The sequence below is a fragment of the Dermacentor silvarum genome, chromosome 5 (assembly GCF_013339745.2).
Source record: "Dermacentor silvarum isolate Dsil-2018 chromosome 5, BIME_Dsil_1.4, whole genome shotgun sequence".
NCBI lineage: Eukaryota > Metazoa > Arthropoda > Arachnida > Ixodida > Ixodidae > Dermacentor > Dermacentor silvarum.
The window spans coordinates 82,698,337-82,715,275 of record NC_051158.1 but is presented as its reverse complement, the minus strand read 5'-3'; the positions used below and the strand labels follow the sequence as shown (position 1 = coordinate 82,715,275).

General features: G+C 44.6%; 1 protein-coding gene across 2 annotated transcripts; it reads right to left on the bottom strand.

Annotated features, from left to right (window-relative positions):
• Positions 1-720: 720 nt before the first annotated feature.
• Positions 721-16,645, bottom strand: LOC119453556 (uncharacterized). Of its 2 annotated transcripts, none has more exons than XM_037715607.2 (4): positions 16,487-16,645; positions 13,248-13,328; positions 11,156-11,186; positions 721-5,092 (listed from the first exon to the last, which is right to left on the bottom strand). In XM_037715607.2, exons 1-4 carry the CDS (start codon positions 16,504-16,506, stop codon positions 4,898-4,900), a joined length of 327 nt encoding a protein of 108 aa, XP_037571535.1. In that variant the 5' UTR covers positions 16,507-16,645; the 3' UTR covers positions 721-4,897. The 2 variants fall into 2 exon arrangements, with proteins under 2 accessions (XP_037571535.1, XP_037571536.1); XM_037715608.2 differs by lacking the exon at positions 16,487-16,645 and adding an exon at positions 16,094-16,330.
• Positions 16,646-16,939: the final 294 nt, after the last annotated feature.

Sequence of the window (16,939 nt, the reverse complement as noted above, 5' to 3'; positions counted from 1 at the left end):
CTATTATGAACAGTGGTTTAAATTTCAGCATCTGCAGAAATTTCAAACAAGTGATTTTCTGCCCATGGGCTAAGCGCAGCTCTTGATAACCTAGAAGGGTGGCAACTTTGGCTAGTTGATGTTCCATAGTCTAATAAGAGTAAAAGTGCAAAAGAGAGGGCAACAATAAACGTGGATAAGCACTTGTTTATGTTCCTTGTTGTTGTGTCTTCTTTTGCACTTTTACACTTAAAAATTGGTCTTGATAACCATTGCAATATTTTTTTCTTCCATACTTTCACAGGCTAGTACACGAGGCACATGCTTGAGACTCTGATGGACAGTATAAGTGCAGCTAGTAAAAGTTAGCACCGCGAGCGTTTGTCTTTGTATTGCTGCTGGCATTGCTGAACGCCTTACGATACATAGTATCCAGCTCAGATGCACTTGCGTGGTGGGGATACTTTAATGCGATACTTTGGTGAAACAAACAATAATCACCACCATTTTTGGGAACATTTCAGTGATTCTGTGTACCAGATTGGCATCACTGAACGTTCTATGTACAGGCCACACTCAAACAATTGCAAGATAACAGTGTAGCAAACTTAAAACGATGTGCCTAAAACTGGCAATATATATACAAACTGGGCAAGTGAAGATTCCGACATGGTACACTCACAACCTGGCTTTACGACTACTATGAAAACACCTGCAAACAAGTCACAAAATACAAGAAAGTAGTTGTGCATGCACTTTATTTTACTACAGCAGAACCGTTTGTGCAGTCACATATATGATACAAGTGTCACTGTACACTTCACAATAAATAGTGTTCTAAAAAGAGAGAGAAACTAGGTGAGAGCGCCTTTATAGTACATGTTACCTATTATAGTTTTCAGCGTTATGTACACACATCTTGCTTCAAAGGATGTCCACTAAGGCAGCATTGTAGTACAACTTTGGAATGTGGCAAGGAAAGGCATCTGCAATCGGCATTGCATAACCTGGACACATCCAATAACAGAATGGGTGCACTGCAGCATGTCCACGAAAGAGCCAGCCACTAGACGTGAGTGCGCTACAAATGTGTTGCGTACAAGACTCACTCGGACAGGGCCGTGGTCATCTGTCAACAAGGCAATAAGTCTACACAGCATGCAGTTTACATTTCATGAACAGGAAGGTAACATGAGGGTATATGTGCATTTAGTTCACATCAGGGCAAACTCTGCCGGGCAGTAGTACTCAAGCACTACCTTCAGCCATTATAGCACATTTAAAGAACCTAGCATGGGCACAATGTTATTTCTAGTACAGCTCGCAAAACAGCTGTGGTCCATGAGCAGAATATCACAGGTAAATGGTCTCGCGGTGCCGGACAACTGCAGCTCCAGACGGCTCAATTTTGTTTCGAGCTACAGCTTAGTGCCGAGTACCAAATATGAGCCATCAGTTAAATCTCCACTGCACGCGTAAGCCATGTAGGAAGTGCAGCAGGTGTGTTTGTGTGAGCATTTGCTACAGCTGCGCTTATGCACACAGGTGTGTCAATGAATGCGCACAATGCCAAAGACGTGCGGCTACAGCTGTAGGCAACATGTCATTGCACAACTCGATGCAATGGAAAGATGCAAATCCTAACCATGCGCATGATGAAGGCCAAGCTTGTGCGCCCATTACGTGCCTTCTTAAGTTCTGTCTATGAATGGGTACTCAGTGTTGTGTGTGTGATAGAACAGCAGCACATGGGACACAGTGGTTTGCATTTAAATGAACATGGGCCAGACATCTGTGGACCACAACTTCAATGATAAAGAGTGCAGTGAAATGTAGATAAAATGCAGACAATGCTATTTACATCTGCGCTGCTTGATGCGCCTGGCCAGTTCCACAGAATACCCGTCTGAAATATCAGTCATTCCAGACAAGAAGACAATGCTTGCAGCAGTGCCTCTGTCGAATGCGCAAGCACCGTGAAGCATTGCCTGCTGACTCCGAGTAGCTGCTTCAGATTGGCAAGCAAGCACTTGACAACAACCGCAGTCCCTTGTTTAGGCAGCTGCCACATTTCAGTCGCAGCTGCAAGACCAACTGTCTACAAATGTCGCACACTGACCCTGGGTGCTGCCTCGGACTTCGTGGCCAATTTTCCTGGCGCTAGCTGATTATGCCAGATACATAGTCTCATGTTCGAGTCAAGCCTGATGTCTACAGAGCATTGGCCACTGAATGTCAAATTGCCCAATGTGCAATCATACAAGGAGTGCGAAACTATCAGAACAGCTAGTATACAAAGGGACAAAAAATTTTAGAAACCATACAGTCAATGCAGATCAGTCTGATAAAAGCACCACCATGGTTATTCCACTACAATTAAGACAAGCGGGATAACCAGACTTGCGTGCACTTGAAGTGTCACAACATGTACAAAGCAAAAGTTCAGAGGCCACAACAGCCAGCTAATCGAGAAGATTGAAAAACAAAAAAAAAAAAACAAAAAAAACAATTGATCTCACTTACACAGCATGTTGCAATGAGGGAGAAGGTGATATCTGGCCAACTTTTCCGAAATTTTTTTTTTCTTCTTTCCGACTGCAATATCATCATCAGGCTATATTTATGTTCACTGCAGGACGAAGGCCTCTCCCCCTGCAGAAAGGCTCACTTCAGAAATTTGAACATCTATTCTTAACTACTATCTTACAAGGCGTTAAACTTGTACAGTCACATACATGCACAATCACTTCAAAATCCTGTGGCATCCCGCTGAAACATGGCAAGCGATGACTCCTCACGTGCCTAGAACCTCATTTGTACCTACGTGCATGCTTTGGTGAGAAGTGATGCATGCTACACCTATCAGATCACAAGGTTACAGTACAAATCTGACATGCGGGGCTCAGTCTTGGGGACTTGGACTTGCTTTGATAGAATGAACTGATAATGAACATACAGAAATGGAGAGTCCTTGCCCAATGCAGCAAACCTTCCGCACCTGAAAATGTGAATGGTAACAATGCGTGCTCAGTGGAGATTTGCAAGTCCCATCTAAACCACAGACTGTTTGATAACACTTGAAGTTAAGTCAGTGGTGCCTTATATTGTTAAGTCCCATTAACTCCATAAGGCTGACAAGGAGCCAGACTCTCGGAAAAAGCAATTTCTGTGGAGTCTCGGAGTGCAACTTATCGAATTCAGGGATGTATTCTGCAAAAGCACATGCAACAAACGTGGCATTCCAATCTATAAAGGCTGCATGACCAAGCTGCGAGGAAATTAACCTTTTTCGCAGAAACTGCACCTTCGAATGATAGTAAAATCAAATGAGTAGCTGCCCAGTAAAGCATTCATACCAAGAAACAGCTTTTAAAAGTCTAACTATAACTTCAGCTAAACAATCTGTCCTCCAAAGTATAAAGTGCTGGTTTTTAACTGCACTCACGGATAATTCGGAACAAAACAAATGAAGGTCCATCCGCCTTGCAGATCCAACTAATTTGGTTAAATAGAACAATGTGCCACTCTACCTATGTAACGAAGATTTTATCAATGACAGCGGCATCACACCAAATGCTGCTAAGTGCTCTTTTCAAAGAAATATACACATGTTTGCAAAACGCACCCACCATTGCATGTACGGCGCTACACAGGAATGAAGTCATAAAAAGATTGTTGCAAGCGCAGGCTACATACCACTCAATTCAAAACAACTTCATTAACAATGAAGGCCCTCAAAATGCTAAAATGAAGTGCTTATAATTGTTCTACACTGATGGTGACGCAAGGCTTAATTTGGGTCTTCGGATCAAATGCAAATCTCGCAATCCGAGTGCAGGCCACAATACAAGATGTAACCAAAAGTAGAGGACTTAGCAGGAACGCTTCCTTTTGATGAAGTTGCTTTACAAGAGGCGGGTGCAGCCACATCAACGGCTTACATTACACCCGGGGTCGAATAGGCAGCACAAATTTTTATTTGTGCTTTGTGGTAATACCCTGTCACTGGCTAAGAATGACACTGGCTGCAGACCCACTCTGTAAAAAAAAGTACTTGCACTCCCAACACAACTGTCTAATGGCCCCACCAAACGCAGCGCCACTACATTACAGATGCTTTGACTCTGGCACACATTATCCACGCAAAAGTCCTCTCGGCAAACTTTGTAGCCACGGCGCCGTTTCACAATGTTTCTCAAACGCTCAGCTGTACGCACTGTTTGAAGACGATGAGCCGACATTTTTGTATGGGCGATGCTACTCCCGATGACACAATGAGCCACCTGAGAGAGCAAAAGCAAGTCACGCAGAAAATCTACAAATTCCCACACTGCAATTTCAGTCGCTCAAATCAAACGATGGTGAGTGGCTTTGTGGCAAGAACAGGTCAATTTTTCACAACCCTGGTCGAAGGATGCTAGCTTCAGCATCAAGTTGCAGTCCTGCCAACGTTTCTCTACTACCAGTTCAATGCAACTGAAATCACTGTGCAGGCAGACATAACACCATAACGTGTAAGCAGCCTTATTAGCACTGTTCCTCAACGTTTCCTTAATGAACACAAGCAACCTGACGAGGCGGGTTTGCCACCTAGCTTGACTTTCCTAGCAGCGGTGACCAGAAAAAAACAAAAGACCCCTGAGAGTCGCAAGGAAGTCGCAGATGGGCTATGTACCGCGGGTCCAACTGCCTTTTGTTGTAGCCACGATAAAAACCACACAAAATGGAGTGGCTCTCACACCGCAGGGACGTGCAGAGGTGGCTGGCGTACGGATGTCAAAGAGTGCCTGTGTCCCACTGGGGACACATCTCTGCTCGCATCCTTGCGAAGAGCGCAGTTTTGTCACGGTAAAATAACGGCCACTGGCGCAGCCAAACACGAAGCATGCGAGGTCATCCGGTAAGGGTGCCGGAGCGATCACAGCTGACTCGGACCGGGACAGTGTTCCGGGAGTCGCTGATGGGAGGCACCAAGTATTCGCTGCTGCCTCTGCATGTGTGCTTCAAAGAGAAGCCGGTTGATGGCGCCGTAGTGTGGGTTGTTGTCGCCGCCGTTGGAAACCATGTGCGCCAGCGGGGCATGGTCGGGGCAAGACCCGCCAGAAGAGCTCGTCTGTCAAAGAGAGGCGAGCAGGTGCCGAGCATTACAAGACAGCAGAGCAGACAGTTTCTGATTAGGATACTCAAGCAGAAAAGCGTAATAGGTTTGCATCTTCAAACACAAGCCACATGTACTCACAGTGCCATCAACAGGTAGTTGTGGTTGCGTTTGCATTCCTTAAAACATAAAGCTAGCCATAAAAGGAAATAAAAAAAATTGCAGATCCCACACGCTGTGGAAATCAGTTTAAGCAAAGCTTTGACTGGTGTTCGCGAAGAAAGTTGCTCTTGTTTAGCGACGCGACCATTTGCTAACATAGAGCCCACAACTAAGTTGGACACATTTTCACTGTGAAATGCCTTGCACAACATAAATTGGGGAGCTCACGTTGGATGACACTGACAGCATGGAGACAATGCATGACGGTACCCGAATGACTATGACAGAATGACGACAATGGAATGGCAGCAACAGCATGACGATGATGACTACGACAGAATGACGAAAATGGAAAGGCAGCAACAGCATGACGATGAACGTATGACAACGCTCGGAATGACACAAAGACGGCATGATGACAATGACATGAGGAACGCTGAAGTGACGATGGCGTGATGGAAGTGGGTGACGATGTTGTAAAGATGACGACTGTATGTCGACAACATGGCGAAGCTGGAAGGATGATGACAATGCGACTATAACGGCATGACAACACTGGTATCTTTCACGGAATGGCGACGATGGAACTGACCACAATGACATGACCGCGACTGTATGACCATCACGGCTTGATGGCAATGGGATGACTAAGCTAGAATGAGCATAATGGCATCCCAATAAATACGATGACGAAACAATGACTACAACAAAATGACGGTGATGGCAAGACCACTACAGCGTGACGACTGTAGACGATGGCATGACAAAGAAGGAATGACGATAGAATAACGATGAGCCAGCACACCTGTGGGGAGGTAGTAAAGGTGGGAGTGCTATCCTGCTGTCTGAGCTATTCAGCAAGACATCATCTTCATCAGCAGCAGCAACGGGAAAGTCGAAGGAAGAGGCAAAGAAAGCTTCGCTCTAAAAAAAAAGTATTTTTCATGAACGATATGAAACTTACACTCCCAAGGTCTCTGTCAGCACGATGCAATCCAAAAGGCTAGGAAGTTTGGCATATGGTATTGTGTATTCCCTGCAAACATGCATTGTGACCTCCTTCACTGTCATCGGCAGTTTATCACCTTGACTTTCCGGAGGACGATGCCAACGTGCATTGTGAAATACTGGTGCGAGATTGGAGAATGTGAAGGCGCTGCTGTGTTCAACACCCATTGTTGTCTTCTGAAAACATTATCTTCGCTAGCCTCCTCATCGGTTTGCTTCTCGGAAATTCTCCTTCATGGCCGAGAGTAACGAGACCCTTTGAGGAAGCGAGGCTTATTCTGAGCTGGCCATCCTAAGAACCCAAGGACACACTAGGTTCTGCACAAGAGCAGTGGCCGCAGCCCCCGTCTCTGACGTACTCAAGCTGCTTGCGTCCCCTAATCTAAAACCGTCTAGCTGTCAGCTGGTTGCAAGAAAGAGAACCAGTGGAACAAACACAAAAAAAGCTGATGCCGAGTTGAAACAAACAGGCAGGTGCTGGAATGACTTCGTTGGAGCACCCAGAAGAACCCCAATGTAAATTTGTGGCAGTCACAGTGATAGCTTAGCACCCTTATTGGAACGCTTGTGTGCCTTTAAAAAACTGTGTATTAAGACCGAGAAGATCTTGTGATTATTCGGTACTGAGTGTCGTAGAACCAATGCACCTGAGAAGCCGATTTAAATTACATTAACTGTGAAGACCTATTACACTGAGCCAGGGATGTTTTGATGGTACTAGGCTGTGCAGCTAAGATACACACACAAAGACACTGACGTGTGAACACAAAGCATACCAGCCAGACACCTGCAGATGCATTTCTTAAAGAGCCAGAAAAAATAAGAGCACTGCTACCATGAAATGGCCTCAAAACAATATCCTGCTGCAAGTGCAAAAGGAAATTGCATGTCATCACAAGCACACAACATATGAATGGCAAAGTTTACTTACCTTCTGTAAATACATGGTGGTTACAAAAAACTTTCGAGACTGGCTCTGTTTTGAAGGAAGTAATTTATTTATGTGCATTCAAACACTGTCACCTTCAAAGCCAGTCCCCTCGCGCAGCAATACAGTGCTCCCAGCGTACCTGCCACTTTGCGAATATGTCTTGGAAGTCTCTTTCCCGCAATGAGTCCAGCATCCTTCTGCGATTCGAGCTTGATTTAAGCAGTCATGCCAAGATGGCAACTTTTGACTTGGGTTCTTAATTTTGAGGAGAGAGTGAGATAAACTAGAGACAAATCTGACGAGTAGGGTAGAAAACCATGTCGTTACCAGCGAGGAACTCCCGCGTGTGGAGTTATTAGAGACAGGGTGCAGTGTAGTGATGTAGCATCCAAGTCCTTAAGCACCCCGGATCGGGCTATTTTATTCAAGTGGCCTCCCCCTCAGACGCCCTAAATCTTGGCAGTAAAACGCTCTGTTCATAGTCTGGTCATTCCTGGATAAATTCCTGATGCACAATACCGTGAATGCCAAAAAACAAAAAAAACACGACGAGCACTGTAGTTTCCGTCATGCTTCGGACATGCCTAGCCTTTTCTTCGGTCATGAATGATGACGAAAACATGTTTGCTGCTAGGGAAAGGGAAAAGCAGCACCTAATACGGGGCTCCTATGACGTCTTCAGCGATGGCCCGTGCCCGGTGAACTCAAGTCGTGGAGACGTTGGGCTTGTCCACTGCGACTACTGTTGCTGAGTCTCAGAATCGTACCCGTACACCCAAGTTTTGGTCCTAATGATCATCCACGACATGAAGGACGGGTCATTCATTAGAATTCACTTCCACTTACTCCGCTCTCCTCGCAAAATTAAAGACCCAGCTCAAAGGTGGCTATTTTGATGAGACTGCGAAGATGAATCGCAAAAACGTGTTTGACTTGCTCCGAAAAGAAACAGGACATTTTCACAAATTGGCAGGAACACTGGGAGTGCTATATTGCTGCGCAAGAGGACCATGTCAAGGTGACAGTGTTTGAATGCACATAAATAACCTTCTTCAAAACAGAGCCAGTCTCAAAATGTTCTGATATGCCTTGTATACTATTGCGCTGGCATATATACAGCACACTTAGGTACTGGAGCTCTTCGCTGCAATGATTCATGTAAGTTGCATCCACGTTCAAGCTATGTTTCTAATTAATGTGGAAAGCTTCTAATACTTTTGGCTTTCGCCTTATTCCTTAGGTGCAATACACTATCATGGCTAGGTAGGTGCAGATTACTAACCCCCCGGAAAGCAGTTCTTGATGCTCCATTAGTCAGATGAACAATTCACAGACAGTCTACTGAAGTACGCTCAAGGGACAGACAGCTCTAATTGACATTTAGCATTGCTATTGTAAATCTGTAGCTTAAGCGTTCCTGCAACATAACTCTAGAGTATCGTACAGACAATCTGAATGTTTACTACATTGTACTTCTTCAACACCACCCTGTATTCAATCAACGTCCATTTCTTTGTGACGAGTGAAGAATGCCGATGCCAACTTCACAGGTTGGTATGGTGCGACACACATGTGCACCATGCCGGGATTGTCAGTGTTGGAAAGCTTCGTTCCAAAAAGTTACAGAAACATCTGTACGGGACAGTATTTGTGGGCAGCCCCTTGTCAAAACATTCGCACAGCTGTTGCAGTTTTTGCGAGGCATGCTCACTAACACTAGGAAATAGAATCTGCTTACTTTCAACTTGCACATTTACTGTATTTAACTTCCACAGGCCGTAGTTGGCCCATGATTTTGAAACAGTGAACTGTAGGCATTGACACTTCGTCCCCGCAAAGCAGAAAGGATCCATCAAAAGGCAGCGAAAGAAAACATATGAAAATATGAAAGCGAAGTCAGGTGCGGGGCTTTGAAGTGATGGTGGCTAAAAGCTGAAAGAACTGCAATCTGGAGATATCCAACACAATGAAAAGTAGAATGTCTGAATGACCTTCCATGACAGAGCAGATAAATGAGACTGCATCCCGCTAGGGCAGCTCTGCCCGAGGCACACTCGACAAACGTGACTCCGCTGCGCATACACCAGTGAGCTATGAGCACTGCATGCCTCTCACAGCTGTGCACGCCCCAACAGGTGGCGGGGATTGAGGCAACAACTGGCTTTACCGCAAGCTGTCATTATCCTGAGGGCCTAGGCTTTGCTCCCTGTTCCACTTCCAAGTATTCAATACTTCTGAAGACCGCTTGGCTACAAAAACATAAAGATACAGTTGACGTCAAAAGTTTACAGACTGCGGGATCTGAGGAAACAAGCGAATTTGGCAGCAGTGAGCTACCGCAGCCAGTAAAACCATACAATATTCGCATATGCTGTACTCGTGGACAACTTTATGTCGCAGTGGAGGGAAAGCTAGAGGGACAGAGCGTCGGCACATGTGAAGTACTTCGTCAGCGTTTGACGGCACTTTTCGTTTCTTGCAAGAGATACAGAATCAGCATGGCTTCCGCTTGCTACAGTTTTGCACTTGCCCAAACGCAGAACAGAAAAGCAGAAAAATACGCCAAATTTAAAACCCACTGGTGCATTTTGTCATATTTTGCTGCTGTTAATAAGCTGTTTATACGTTCTCCTCCCTAAAACTAATGCGGAAGAAAATGCTCGACCTTTTTTGAGGCAAGCTCTTACTTGTGCGTGCATTGCCTATGCAGCTTTCCCGTCGATGCCTCGGGACATTGCTTGTTAGCATAGTACAGGCTAGAAATATGATCACCACGCTGCAGAAATACTATTAAGCTACTTTTCACTTCTTCTGGTCAAAAAACTTTTCACACCAACTGCACTTCTACTGCTATCACGTTTCTGACATATCTGTTTTGAGGTCCACATCTATTTAGTCAGAGAGTTCTTCACAATTTGTTAGTCATCACCGTCTATGCAAGTTTCTTAAAAAGCACTGTGTCTCCCTGGGAATGCCGTAATATAATAGTTTTGGCTTCTTCAACACGGCATGGCCTAAAACATGGCTGCAGATGTGCAAGTAAACTTTTCTTGGAATGAGATCTCTCTTGTGTGCAAGCACTTTTAGTCACTCTCACGAATAGCGAGAGGGCTCATGATTTATTAATGAGTTCATATATTACATTACCACACATACACTGTTTTGCTTTTGACGGTAGACCTCTTTCACCCTACTGTCACGTAATGAATCTGTCACTCAGCGCGAGACACACTTACTGTATTAAAAAATTCTCGAATGTTGTCGCAGATTCTGTAGCGAAACAGCCTTATCTAATCAGACTACACATATGATGCATGCCGCAGTACATTCTAGAATGTAACAGCTCGAGTGAATATTCTTGAATGCGTGATTAATACATAAATAGTGGATGCATCCAATGCATGGATCACATAACGACCGACCACTGTGCTCCCGATTATAGTAGTGCTTTGAATGTTACTCGAGTTTGGGGCAGAATATTGCTCAACAGAGAGTTCAATTGTTAACTCCCTATTGGGCGTTTGCCAGTGTGATTCTTCAATATCTCTACAATACAATAATATAGCAAAAAGCACCAAATCTCTGGACACCCTCCAGTTATAGGCATCGTGTATATTAAAATAGTCAGACCCACTCGTGGCAACTCACGCGAGTCTGTGCCCTTTGCATCAAGTCAAATAGAAAACAGATACCAATAGTTGATGCTAAACCAGACGTACTTAACTACATTGGACAGAATGAGATCTTGTTCGCAGCTGCTTCCATTATGCAAAAAAGCTTTTCTCAGTGATTGTAGAGTGCAAGTGACACAAGGAGCAGATAAATCCCTAATAGACTGAAGCAGTGTGCAAGTGTCTAAAAAAATAAAAGAACAGGTCTTTACAGTCAGAGGGTTTACAATAATCCTTAATAAGGACCAAATTCATTTCTTAAAAGATATATGACATGTCGTGAGATTAAAAACAGAAATCACTTACGTCTTCGTCCACAGTGTCATGGGAGTTGACCCTAGAAAAACAGGCCACAAGAGATGATGTGAGCGTTTTTGACGCTGCTGACCTAGTTTTACAAAACTCTTAATAAATTTTTTTCAATGAGACGCTGACAATAAAGTTTTGAGAGGATAGTCTACCAGACTAAGCTAACTTCACTTTTCCTCTTCAATGTCCCTTTAGTGCATGCATTCACGAAAGTGTTCCAGAACGCGAATACACGGAGCTCAGGATGCCCTCACCAATGCTGCAAAAGTGCACAGCAACACTGTGGCTCAAGCACCATAGATGCCCCAAATACTACAGTCAACTTCTGAATAAGAAGACTAAAAAACCAGCCGAGGAGCCCCGAGTTAAAACTGCACAAAGCCAATAGATCACGAAACCTAGGAAAGCATAGGGGAAATTAGCTGTTCTGTTGCAACTAACTGAAATAACAGAGTTTTAAAAGTTTGTCTGTAAACTTCAAGTTTTCGGATTGCAAAGTTCCCACAGAGGTGTACGACAGCAACAACGCCGGTAGCGACATCTGGTGACACAGTGTCTCACCAGAAAGCCTGTAAAACTAACACTGTAGTGAGTTCAATACTCTACCTCAATGCTGGTGTAAAGCGCTGGTAGTGACATAGTTATTAAAGTGCAGTACTTTCATTATTTTTTAGACGGGATAAAAATTTTTTAGAAAACATTGTAGTTGGACAAAATGGCACCGGGTGTCGCTACCAGCTTTGTCACTCCCGTCCACGGCTCTGGTAACCTGCTAATCCGCAAACGTTGAGTTTACAAACTAAAACTGTAATAAGTAAAAAAAAAAAAGTTAAATGACGCGTGCAGCGCTCCACCAATGAGCACTTCTGGCAGCTGTTCTCCCACGCATTTTCTCAGTTATTTTGTGTATGTGTGCTAGGATCTAGCCCTGGGAGTGTAAGCCAACGCTACTCATGGCCATGGCAGCGGATGTGGACCATCCTTTTTAACCGCAGGCGCCAGTTATCCCTTAAATTTCACAATATCCCAGCTGTTCGAGAATTTTTGCAGTCCAAGTACGAAAAACTATGTTTAAATTTGTGACGTCACAGTGGCGTGTCATTGGATTACCATGCAAAATATAAAAAATTAAGGTTTGGCTTTCATCATTTTTTTCTCAACCACAAGTAAAATTGACAAAAATTGTTAAGAACATATTCAGTTTAAATTGGTTCTGTACTCTTTAGTCTTTTTATGGCTAGTCATCAGAAAACTATGCTTACACTACGGGTTTATTAATACTCGAAAACTTTCAAATAACAAATCGAATAGTGTCCCATTATATTTGAGCTTTAAATCAAATAGTTACTATTCTCAAATGCAAATATTTTCCTAAAATTTTTAAAGATTAGCTGCACCCAGTTTAACATAAAATTGGAGCAAAAGTACAGTAAATTTTACCCACGTGGGCATTGTGTAGACATAAAACACGAAAAATTGTGTAGTGGAGCCGGCTACGTTGCTTAGGTAGCCATACTTTACAGGCTATATATACAACAATCATTCTTGCTCTCTGAAGAGTCCCGTGCATGTGAAGCTACTTTGTTTGCTCCTAATGCACCATTTGTGCTTTTAATACGCAATGCTTCCTAACGTACTATGTAATGACAGAGACTTGCTCACTTTTAAGAATACGAGTATTTCAACATTGTTTTATATTAATTGTGATAATGAATGTTCATTATTCAATATTCAATTCTCTACTGGCAGTACTAGATTCGTACTCAATTCAGTCTCAAAAATCACTACTCGCACAACCCTACTGTAGATTCGCAGCCAAAATTATGCATGGCAAACCATCAACATCAAGATATCGGGGACACACAAGCCATAGGTTGGTGTTTTTTGGACGCTCGCGTTTCAATAAATTTTTTTCAGCCACTGGTAAACACACAACAGCAACTAACAACAATGACAATCATGAACATAGCATTTCAAGTAAACCATCTTTTCAGATTTCAAAGAAGACCACTCGCGCACCTTGTCATGACATTGTGCTGCAGCACATGTATTTACACGATATGAGAAAGCATGGATGGAAGGTGCCTACCGTATCCTGAGGTTGTTAATCTTCTTTGAAATTGGCATGAACTCGCAGCTCTCGTCATTGCATGGGCGGGGACGCTTGCGGCTGGAAGACGAAACATTGTCAAGAAAAAGGTCAGTGCCTGTGTACCACCAAGAAATATTGGTATTAGTGAACGCAGGTGTCTTCCGTGTGTGAGAAACTCGGGCGGCAGTAAGACTCAAGCGCAGTTTGGATTCTTGTGCACACAATCTGTTGGTTTCTCCTCATTTAGAACGCCCTATTCCGGTGCGTGTAGATGCTCAGGCAACAGTGTGAAATATCCCCTACTGCATGTCTCTACAGTGAGACATCAGCAGAAAAACAAGTTTTGACAAACATGCTGTGAGTGCAGCACTTAATTTGCAGGTTTTATGGTCCTAGTGCCATACATAATTTTAATGTATTGTTGTCAGTACACTTCTACGTACTCCTTGGTTCTTCGTAGGATACTAATGTGGCTAACAAATAAATGTGCAATAGCAGCAGCACAAACAGTTCAAAATAGTGCTAATGTTTTTTTATTGCGACAGCAATTATATGGACACTCCAAGCGCATTTCTGCCGTCGCCGTGAGGTTCCATATAAAGTCCAATGGCTATAAAATCGTCGCCACGCGCCGTACATTGTGTGTGCGAGTGAGAGCATACGATGGTGATCCGACAATCGCAGCTCCATGTAGCGCACGCGAGGGAGGAAGGCCAAAAGCGGGCGTTTTCTCGCACGCGAGGCGACGTTGAGGGAGCGTTCTGCTCCGTCGGCTGCTGCTCACAGCGCGGCCGCCGTATCTTGAAAGCGATCTGCGATGGGGACAAAGTGCATGCGCCGAGTGCCGGTAGCTTCGTATGCGCTGTGCTTTCGAGGTTTAGTTCGCGTTGAAGTGAGACAAGAGACAGCGCCCGCTGCCCGCTTTTCAATCAATTAGCCCGCTGCTGATGGCACGCTTTCTCACTCCAGCATTAGTAAGTAAACAAACATTTACAACCTCATAGGGCCCATTAAACTACTATCCTTGCTCTGTATAGCTCTCTACTAATTTGCTATCGCAATTGATGCTTCGCCTTTCGGGTGAAACTGCGGCTTTTTTTTTGTAAAGCCTTTCAGTAAAGTTCAGACAGGCAAAGTTTGTACTCCGGCATATCGCAACATTCCTTTTCATGTTGCTTTTATTTTAGCATAATTAGCACGCAGTACTTTTCACAAAAAGTACTCCCCCCCCCCTGTGTTGGTGGTGCAGTTGCAGTTCTTTTCTCTTGGCAAACATGGCAACCCTACTTAAAGTGCATGTAAATCTAAGTGCACAGGAGCTGCTGAACTCGTCCCCAATGAAATGGTGTCACTGCATGCAAAAATCAAACCCGTGATTTTCTACTTAGTAGCAAACTGACGAAACTTCATACCTCGAACTTCTAATGCAATAATAGGCCAGCCACACAAGCAACTCTCTTTCAGCTCCTGATATGGACAAAATGGCCGAGGCAAATCTCTGCCAATGCCCTAAACTGCAATATAGCCATGTCATGAGATTGGCAGTTCGTCCCATAGGTTGTCTATTCGTCTTCCATTTCATACTGCGCAAAGGTGTGTGTGGCCAAAGGTGTCCACTGTTTTCAGTCGTAGCACATTCCAGTTTGATTCTTTCATTGCGAATTCTGCTGACAGATTTGTCGAGGCTTGAGTAACAGAGGCTTTTCAACTCCTATTAACGAGCCAGTTTGATTCTTTCATTGTGAATTCTGCTGACAGAATCGTCGAGGCTTGAGTAACAGAAGCTTTTCAACCCCTATTAACGAGCTGTTTCAGCAAAGTAGACGTCACATAGGAGAGTTTTACATTACAGGACATAGCAGCTAAGCTTACATACACCATAACCCAAACTCTGCTTGGGTCCTGCTGGGACACACATAGCTTGCATACACAAGCGGAATGTACTAAAGCCATCTGTGTCCCTTCACCTAAAACTCTCTATTCATACACATCTCCGCCCCCAAATCCACCAACTTTCACAAAGACGTGCACGAAACCCCCACTAACTCAAACACAGATAACAAGCTGCTGGTGTCATAGCAAAGGTTTGTGTGTCTTTAGCTCCCAGCCCTCACAAGAAAGCGCCCAAGTGAATGGGGAAAAAATAATAATAAAGAAAGAAAGTATTGACCACTTTATCAGTGTATGTCAAACTTTCTTTTGTCTCGCGAGCTATCTGGAACGCAACAATGGAAGCCATATAGGCGAAAATTCAAGGCTGCGGTGATATTTACTCCACGGCGAACAAATCGACACACTGTGACACACATGCTTCTAGTTTCCGTAAAACGCAGGCGGGGGGGGGGGGGGGGGGGAGAGGCAGTAATCTAGCAGATCACATCCTAGAGAAAGAATGATCACATCGCAACCGTCGCGGAACAGTGAGTAAATAATTTTACCAGCTGGAAACGGCGAAAGCGTGGGTCACCTTCAACCGACGCCTGCAGCTAAACTCCGCGACGTGCGTTAACACAGGCGAAAGAATCACTCATTTTCAGCGCATCTACGATGACAAGGTATTTACAATGGGACGCCGCCATTTAAATAACGTTCCGAAGAGCGCTGACAAGACGATCACAGCGTCGAAAACGCTGCTCACGGCGCGCCGAAGTCCTCCGAACGGCTGACCCTAACGAAGTTAGCGCAGTAAACAAGCAAAAAATACCGTGCGTAGCCGTCGCGTGGCCATCACGTTCACCGAGCGCGAAAAACTAGGGTAACCTTTAAAAAAACTCGTCGCGGTGCCCACAGCGGTGCCAGCACCGAGCAGAGTCTGTTTTCGAGAGGTGTCAGTTTCCACTCACGACATTTCTGGCGCAACAAGGTCGCTGCGACGACACTCCCGGACACGCTGTCAGCAGCAAAAACCGCGGCGTTAGCTTGGGCGCCTTGCTCGACGGTGACAAGTGCAAGCCTTGCGAGACTGCGATGACGTAGATGTCGCGTTCACACAGGAACAGTCGTATCACGCGCACGCCTCTGACCGAAGTCCGTTTAAATTTTTTTTCTATCCACGGTCTCTTCTACGCGAGGCGTCAAAAGTCGAGACCGTCTAGGAAAAGGAAGGCCGGCTCGTCAGCGCGACAGCCGTGATGCGACAATCCATTAATGGGCACTCCCGCGTTCAAGCCGCGGTCGAGCAGAAAAACGCCGCGTTTGTGAGCAGTCAGTTATGATACGAAGACATCGCGACTCACGAGCCTTCTGTCAGCGTCATGTCGGCCTGCAGCGACGGTTGACCGGACGCCACGAGATTGGGTGCCCACGGCGAATTCCAACGGGTGCGACACCTCCCACTTCGAAACTAATCGAGCTTCGCCATCTTGGAGAACTCCGGAAGGCGAACCACGCGCGTCCCTCTGGCGGCAGATTCTGCGAGGCAAATACCGACGTCGCAGCGCATCACAAATTCAAATTTTTTTTTATTTTCGTTTCGAAGCATTATTACACGAACAGGCAATTAAATGTTTATTTTGTGAAATTGTTGGTTTTGAAGTGCGCACTCTTAATACAATCACAAAATATTACAATAAAAAAAAATGCAGCACGCGGCACGAAGCGAAATACAAATACCTTTGATGGCGCTTATTAAGTGACAAAAATACAATTTTTTTAACTGTACGTTTGGCACTGTGGCTGCGGCAGCTCTT